This window comes from Crocuta crocuta, unplaced genomic scaffold (assembly GCF_008692635.1).
Source record: "Crocuta crocuta isolate KB4526 unplaced genomic scaffold, BGI_CrCroc_1.0 scaffold291, whole genome shotgun sequence".
Classification (NCBI taxonomy): Eukaryota; Metazoa; Chordata; class Mammalia; order Carnivora; family Hyaenidae; genus Crocuta; species Crocuta crocuta.
In genome coordinates, this window is record NW_027527977.1 from 1,285,237 (window position 1) to 1,294,038 (window position 8,802).

The following is an 8,802-nucleotide window of genomic DNA, read 5'->3' on the forward strand; positions in this document are numbered from 1 at the left end:
ATTACCAAGGGACCTACGACATCAGCCAAAGAAATACTCAGCAAGTACAAAATCTGTTCCAGGGAGCTGCTTTTGTGCAGAGGGAAAATTTTGTTCCTACAGGTTTTTAAGTGGGTACGAGGCAAGGAGCTATCTGATCCGGGCAAAGCCATTACAATTTAGATCTCTATCTATAGAACATTTTTTTTCCTTAAAAAAAATTGGAAAATACAAGAAGTTTGGATTTTTTTCCCGATTCTTTTTTTGGAGGGGGAAATTGCATCGTAAGCTTTCGGAGAAACCCAACATGTCAACTACCTTTCCGGGACTAGTCCACGATGCCGAGGTANGTTATGACATCTGTCGCCAGGAAGGGCAACTCTCTGCCACGTTAAGAAACATTTGCCATAATGAGGGGGAAAACATAATCCTAATAATAAAGAAGGGGGGGTGAGGAGAAAGAGATAGAGATGGAAAAAAGCTACNTGGGCTTATTCTAGGAAAGTGAAGCAGAAAGAGGGGGGTCGGATTCCTTGCCCCAAACGGTTAAGGAAATGAGCAAGTTGAACGATTTGTACAGACTGGATTTTGTGAATATATGGATAGTGATTTTGAGCAGCTCTGGCTGAACATCGCAGCACGGACAGCCGGCTTGGGATCCGGTTGCAGCGACCAGGCGCCGGCCCGCGCTCTGCGCGTGTGGACACTCGGCTTCTCGTCCCCGCGGCCCCGGAGTCAGTCGCAAACCTGGCTCCCGACGCCCATCTCCCTGTGCAAGTTAGGCAGGGGCTGTGTGTGTGTGTGTGTGTGTGTGTGTGTGTGCGAGTGTACGTGTGTGTGTGTCACCCGCACCTATATAGGGTGGGGGATTTTTTTCCGCCCTCTCGACTGTGAGGACGAGGCCGCCCACCCCCAGTTCGCCTGCTCGCAAAGGCTCTTTGGCGAAGGCGCTGAGCCCGGGTGCGGCTCGGCCCCAGTCCTGCGCGCTCGCTCTCCTTGGAGAGCCGGAGAAAGCTCCCGGCTCCCGGAGAGCGGCGCCTCGGTTGCAAAATGACAAACCTCAAGTTTTTCTGCTCTCCCTTTTCCCCCTCTTCCTTCCAGATACGTCACGACGGATCAAACAGCTACCGTTTGATGCAGCTTGGCTGTCTGGAGTCCGTAGCCAATTCCACTGTCGCCTATTCCTCCTCCTCTCCTCTAACTTACTCCACCACCGGCACAGAGTTTGCGTCTCCCTACTTCTCCACTAACCACCAGTATACCCCGCTCCACCACCAGTCTTTCCATTACGAGTTTCAGCACAGCCACCCGGCCGTCACCCCCGACGCCTACTCTCTGAACTCGCTCCACCACTCGCAACAGTACTACCAGCAGATCCACCACGGGGAGCCCACCGACTTTATTAACCTGCACAATGCGCGGGCGCTCAAGTCGTCCTGCCTGGACGAGCAGAGGCGGGAGCTGGGCTGCCTCGATGCCTACCGCCGACACGACCTGTCCCTCATGAGCCATGGCTCCCAGTATGGAATGCATCCAGATCAAAGACTCCTGCCAGGGCCCAGCCTGGGGCTGGCCGCCGCGGGAGCAGACGACTTGCAGGTAAATAAGCATGCAGCGAATTTGTCTGCGCCCTCCCCTATTCGCCCTGCCCCTCCCGCTCCGTTAAAGCTCTGACTGTAAGCTGTCTCGCTCGCCTGGCCTCTCCTCTCCCCTCCTCTCCTCTCCTCTCCTCTCCTCTCCTTGCCTCTCCTTTCTCGGTCTCTCTGTCTCTCTCTCTCTGACACACACACACACACACACACACACACACACACACACACACCACTTATGGAAAGTTATCAAAACAATTAGAGGAGGCGTGTGCCATTCTATCACTCTCATTGGATCAAGGCATTTCACCTGGATGCCCGGGAGTCTGGCTAGCTGCGGGCCCCCGCTTTCTGTTGGTCTGCACGGAAGACCAAGTGAATCCTCCTCATTTCTGTCCCCGAGGGGATGGGATGGAGGCGATCTCGGAGGCTGGGTTGAGCCAACGGGACTCAGAGTAAGACCCCGACAAGTTGATGACCAATAACACCCTCAGTCTGTGCTTTGCTGGGTCTACCCGCGTGTGCCAGGTGTTTGTCCCAGACTAAGCTTATGGGGAACTTACTAAGAACTGGGGTGGGGGTGGGGGGGCTGGTTTGTTCTAGAGACTTTGTTGAGCCCTAGCAGAAGTTTCCCCGAATATACTAGATCGCTGTGGAAAGTAAAGAATCGCAAATGAAAGTCTCAAAAATTTACCCTAATGAAAATCTGCTCGATGCAGTTCCCGAGACTGTAGAGTTGAGCATAATTCTCTGCACCTAGCTCCCCAATCCCACCACCCAGTTGGGTAATTCACAACTTTATTTTTCTCACTAGGTTATTAACTTTTACATAAGATGCAACTCCTTAAAAAGAAGGAAATGAAGAAATAAAGGGAAAAGGAGGGAGATGAAATAGGGAGGAAGAAAGAAACAGAAAGGGGGAAAGAGGGAAAAAGAGAGAAGAAGGAAAGAAGGACAGTAGAGAGGAAGAAAGAGAGAAACTCATATCCTGTGGAGGCCATCAATCAGATGATCTCCCTCCTACTTCCTTCCTTAATGTATTTTTGCACATTCTTTGCCAACAATAGACTTTATAATTTTGCAAACATATTCCGCCCCCCCCAGCCACATGGGGGGGGGGAAATAGAGCAAATAAACCCACAAATATCTGAAAAAGAACTCAAAAGACATGTGTTTGTAGCTTCTTTTGGCTGAAAGGGGGGCGGTAGATGAGTCCTTACTTTCTCAGTCTGCACAAAGCTTCTCCACAGCGTCTACAACGAAAGGGGAGATACTGGAAGAGCACAAGTTGGAGACGTAAGAGATCCCTTGTTGCGCACAGAAAATCTTTCCCCCTCATTTACCTCCGACCAAGGGATTGTTTTAAAATTAAAGTGAAAGCCCTTACAGTCCCAGCAAAGAGCCATAGGTGCAAGATTGGCACACAAGAAAAAAGATCTGGCTCCATAAACCTTGACTTTCTACACTTATATTCACAAAATAATTTTATACGCTCAGAACATTTTTACATTTTTCACAAGAATCCCCTTATGTCTCAAGGGGGGAAAAATCTGCCATTCAATGCTTAGCTCAACTAAAACCTATTTACTCCTTTTAATAGCCGCGTCTGCTGCTGATTTTTTTGTATCTGTACAAATTTTTTTTCTGTGCTAGGCACAAAGCCGGGCATTTTTCAAAAGAAGGGATTAGAACATTTGCAAGCACCAGACAAAGAGCGAATCCCGTGCAAAAGAACACCGTAGTTTATCCAATTTTCGACTTAGTGCCATTCAACTGGTCATTTATGCAATGTCATCCGACCAAACAACATGTTTTACTTATGAGGGGGGAAAGTTTGTTAAGTGTAGAGACCAAGATTCGTTTCTTCTAAGGAAATAAACAGCTTAACAGTGTGCCAGAGAATGGGAGAGAAAGCGATTCACTCCCTTGGAGAGATTCAAGGCCTCTACCTTGCACATTTCAAAAAAAATTGAGACCTTTTAAGAAGCCTATGTCTTTTTTATTTTCTTGGTTTCCTCTTTTCAGTTTATTGCTCATACTGAGGGAAATACTCCAAGATACTAAAAGAAATTGAGGAATATGATATGTGACATATTTATGTATCTATGTCTATGGACATATCTCTATGTGTATATATCATTGTATGTGTGTAGATATATGCCATATATATTATATCTAGATATAATTGAAGCAAGTTGTAAATCTGGAAAGTTATTTTCTTCCACTCTTCCTGGTCTTAGTTGGCAGAATGAAAAAGAAAGAGAAAAAAAGTAATAGCTACTTTTAAAAAGAGAAATAGGGAGGGGATGTGTGGGAGAAACCCGTCTCTCTCCTTTTATTTCTTCCTTTTTAAAACATTCATCAGCATATGCCTCATTTCAAATGCAACAAATGTAAATATACTTTTCCCTGCACAGAATTTTAAGTGAAAGTCCAATGGTTTGGAGGGCGGTCTAAGTCTGCCTAACAGATGCAAACAGTCTTGTGGCTTCAGTTCCATCTTTGAGTCCCCTAAAAAGATTTGCTATGGCCAACAAAGGAAACTGTCACACCTTTTCCCATCACTGCTTTAATTTATGCTCAGTCTCCAAGTTTTTTTTTTTCATATTGATTTGATAATCACTTTAAGGCAGAACATTTAAAATAAGAAAGAGCTCGTGAGTAGGTTGAAAAGGGGGGTCTTACAGGCCTGCCTCAATATGGTGAAAATGGGGAAGCAAAAGGGAGCCAGGGCTGTAAAGGTTGTTTTGTAAAGTGGGTTTTTATTATGCACCGACTCTCTCCGCATTTACTTAACTCTTCACGGGCTGTTGGGTAGGTTAACACCCTTCAAGGCCTCTTTCATGTCCAATACCTCGTTTGTTTGTAAAGGAAAATGAGCCTTTAACACATTTCAACTCAGGGGAAAAACGACAGAGAGAGAAATTTTTATTTTTCTTAAAAAATCAGCAAACCCTTTCCTTCTTCCCAGCTCAAATGATCCCTCAATCCATTAGGAGCCTGAAGACCTACGGTGGGTGAACCTGAAGGTGTTGCCTCTCTAAGGCATATTTTGGGTAGGATACTCCTACTTCTGTGGTAAAGCAGAACCAACATCAGATATCTTGAAGCCTGCACTTGAAATGGCTCCTCTGAGCTCCCAAGAAACCCACAGTGCCAGACTTGACACTTTCAGTGTAATTTGCTCCACGCAGGAAGTGCCGTGGAAACTGTCTGTATATATGCTATGTGCCTTGATGGGGACTCAAAGGGCTTCTCATTCCCTTATGCCAAGATGAAAGGCACCCAGGTGCTTTGAAGTGTAATATTGTATGGTGCTGCAAAATGCATACCTTAAGATTTATACAACTTTTAGACTGTGGTTTTTCTGGCACTTTTTTTTTCCTCTTGAAATCATGTGTGCTGCCAAACTTGCTCCAGCTCAATAGTTGCTTTTAAATGTCTACTACGGGGTTATGGGGATATGGGGGTTCAGCAATGGGGCAGATTGAAAGACTTAACTCATGTATTCGTACCTATTCGTATCTATTTGAGTGCTTTTATTTCTTTTTCTTTTATTAAGGGCTCTGTGGAAGCCCAGTGTGGGCTTGTTCTCAATGGTCAAGGTGGAGTGATAAGAAGAGGTAAGTGACATGTTAAGATGAAACATTCTTCTCTCATCTGATACTTTGTTTTGAAGATCTGGTGGTGCTTGTAAATGTCAGACACTTGTCTGATGATTAAGAAAACAATTACTCTTGGTCGATTACTTTTGTCCCAAACAGGCATAGTCCCTTCCTCCATTGAGGCTTGAATCTAGCCTCCTCCCAAAAGACCTACAATAGAAGACATTTGCTGTTTCTCATGGAACAGTGACAGAATCAAAGTTAGAAGGGGGAAGAAAAGAAAAAAAGAAAAGAAAGGGAAAAAATCCTTGTCACACCTCCTTTCCCTATCACCACATCCTCAAGCAGGATTTCCAGTCTCTTTTAGCCCTAAATGTGCCAGCCACCACCTGGGTGATTGAGGTGATGGTGTTAGCTTGAGGCTTTGAAGGATACTGTGAAAGGCTAGATTCGTTGAGGCTTCGGGGAAGGCTAATGAAACACCAATATTGTAGGGGCCCTTATTTTTCTAAGTGTCCAGAACATTTCTTTCTTTAAGGGAGGTGGGAGGAGGTGGTGGTGTTAACTGTACCGGATAAAGCTTTCTTGTTCCCATCTGTTGAGGAAAACATCTGAATCCAGAGTTACCCATGGAATTGGAAGGTGGGGGGAAGGCCAGAATCGAGAGCTGTTGATTTTGGCTCAGACACTGAAAGGGGCTGCATCTCAGATGTTCCGTTTTGACAAAAGGTTTTGAACTATGACATTTTAAGGGCCTCAAGGCAGTGCAGATTTTGCCGGCTTTCCCACTTAACTGTACCCAGAGCCTCTGAAGCTCATTTTCCTAGCAAGCTGAGTAACCCGAGGAGCACACAAGGCAAGGGGACCAGCTGTTATCCCAACTTCATACGAATTAATAAGATGTGGCCTATTCACCAGGACTAATTCCAGCTCCAGGGCCGCAGTTGTCTTTAGTAACTGAACTGCTAAAGACTGAGTCACTTCTGATGGCACCAAATAAATGTCCTTCAGTCCCTGTCCATCTCTTTCAAAGCTTGTCGAAAGATTCCAATGCTTTTCCAAAAAAAAAAAAGCTATGGATACTTTCATGTTTAAACTGTAGGCTTTAGAACCCAATGGCCAAAGTGAAATTCCATTTAAACCGAGGAAGGAAAAAAAAAATTGCTCTTCTTTTGGAACTTGACGATTGTCATAGTGGGTACTTGGAACTTCCACTAAATGTAAAGTAGCTATTCAACTCTGTTGTTTCACCCCCTTGGAGGTTTTTCAAAAAACTACTAGCATTACTCAACAAGGATTTTTTTAAATGAGCAATATTAGCCTTATCAGCCAGGCTAATGTTCAGCCATATTGAAGTGACATGAAATAGGCCCAGACTAGTGAAAATTGAAATAAAATACACATACAATTGAAGGGAGAGATTAAAAATGCACGGTGAAAGAGGAGTCAGGTGAGATTTGTTGATCTGGCTCTGTTGGGGCGGTCACACTCAAGGTGAGGCTGAGCACTCAGGGCGCATGGAGATGGCGGTGGTGCTGAAGGACAGCGCCACTAATTAGCGCCCAGAGCCGGCTCCTCCCAGAGCCCGGCTGGCGCTACTGCGGTCGACGCGTTCAGTTCCGCACTTGCTCCAAGATCACCTTCTCAAATGCTTGGAAATTATATCTGATCTTACAATAGCTGACAGAGAGTGGGAATTATTTGAGATCGAGGGCGGGAGCTGGAAGGGGGGTGGTTGTGTAATCAGTTGAATTTTTGGAGAGAGATTTAAGGGACACCCCCTCAGCATGCCCAAAGAAAGGTCAACGCTCTTAGGTAATTACAAAATGAGAACTGTGGTCCTGTCTTATTAGAGGCACATAAGTGGTCTTCTTTAGGTGATGTTTTATTGTTCTTGTAGAGTTCGGTGTCATTTCGTTTCACTTGAAAATCAGCGAGGAGCCTGCTATTTTAAATCAAATATTGATCTTTTAGGAGAATAGCATGGCTCCAAAGGGAAAGGGGAGGTAACTTGGGGTTTCCGTCTGTATTGTTTTACTAAACCCTAGTCCTCCACCCACACCCCCCTCCCCCGTGAAGGAATTCAGAATTTAGCTGCAGAGTTTATTCCATTTCCACGTGTTTTAGAGGAAGGCCAGTTAACTTGGTTGAGCCCAGGAGACCAAGCGTGTGTCTGTGTGCATGTGTTATTCTGAAACAATCAATGTTCGTGACAATTTACAAATGGATAGCAAGGAAGTCTTGCCTAAAAGGTTGTGTACATGTGCTGGAGCCCACACAGCCCTAAATCTCAGGACTCCCTGTTTTTGAAGAAAAGTTAAGGAAGCCCCTTCTCTCTGTTTTCATGGTAGTCCGTTGGATTCTTAACGTAAATAGCTCAAGTCACCTTTGTTCATCAAACATTAAGAGAACACTAAGTCAAGCACTCTGCCATATTCTGTAAATGTTTTGTTTAGATAGGAATGTCTGTTTCTCTGCTAATCCATACTTTACAGGTGAATCTCCACAGGAAACATGATTTCTTGAAAAGCACAACTTTTTGGCCATTTTCCTCCCCTGCTAAGTTCTCTGATAAACTTAACATTTCTAACGATTTCCAGAATTTACTGTGGGAGGAACAAAACAGATTTCACTTCCAAAGACTCCTGAGTGCTCTTCTAGAACAAAGATCCCTAAGTGCCCCCACAGGAGTTCACCAGGGAAAGACTGTCCTGGTTTGCAGTGGGGAGGGGTGGTGGGTAGCCGGGTGGGTGAGGGGTGTGTGTGTGTGTGTGCACGCGTGCGTTGAGGGATGGAGGAGCACTCAGTTCTTTAAATTTGGCCACTTCTATTAGCAAAGAACAAAATACCATTTCTCTGACTCACTTGGGTAAGTGGCAGTTACATTGTTTTTGCCTATAATGAAGGCCGGATAGCCAAAGAAAGCCCGGAAGAGGGACAGCAACGAGGTAATTACCACCTAGATAAAATATTTGCCACCGCCTCGGAGGTGCGGCTCCCGCACGCTCACTCTCGCTTAATGGTGTGCGCGATTTTGCCCACAGCTCCGCCACTCCAACCATCAGAACCAATAATCTTTACTTTACCCTGTGCTTGAGTATCGATAGCTTCTTTCGCCTCCGGCTTGGGCTTTGATATGTTAATATTTCTGAGTAGCAAATTCTGCAGAGATCATATTAATGTTGTACGTACAGAGTGGGGCTTTGCCTTCGTTGAATATTCAGATACTGGGTTTCAAAAGGCATCTTGAAGAAATGAGGCTTCTATTTACAGGAGTCGTCTGTGTTTTTAATCATTAAAAAAAAGAAAGGAAAACCCACTCTTCTTTTCCCCATGAATCTTCTGAGGCTCCCTCATGGCCTCCTCCCCTTTGTCAGGCACCGGTCCCTTTCATTTCTACCTCTGAGAATTTAATAGTAGGAGAACAGTGTTGATGATGATGATGACGACGACGACAATGCTGCTGCTAATAACAAGTGGATCTAGATTGGAATCGAAGGGTTAGGGGTTCAATTGGGTAGGGGGCTGTGGCCTTTAGAAGAGGATGGAGGGAAGATGAGAAGATGCAGCTTTTCCGTATTCGGGTGGAAAGTGACATTTTGGCCCTGGTCTTTTTTGAAAAGTCTGGA

General features: G+C 45.2%; 1 protein-coding gene across 1 annotated transcript in view; it reads left to right on the forward strand.

Moving 5' to 3' along the window:
• The first annotated feature begins 286 nt into the window (after window positions 1–286).
• TFAP2D (transcription factor AP-2 delta) overlaps window positions 287–8,802 on the forward strand; it is a 58,607-nt gene continuing 50,091 nt past the window's right edge. The window contains exons 1-3 of the mRNA XM_077752861.1: window positions 287–325; window positions 1,081–1,578; window positions 5,131–5,191. Of these exons, the coding sequence (XP_077608987.1) occupies window positions 287–325; window positions 1,081–1,578; window positions 5,131–5,191 (598 nt within the window). The remainder of the gene's footprint in view (window positions 326–1,080; window positions 1,579–5,130; window positions 5,192–8,802) is intronic.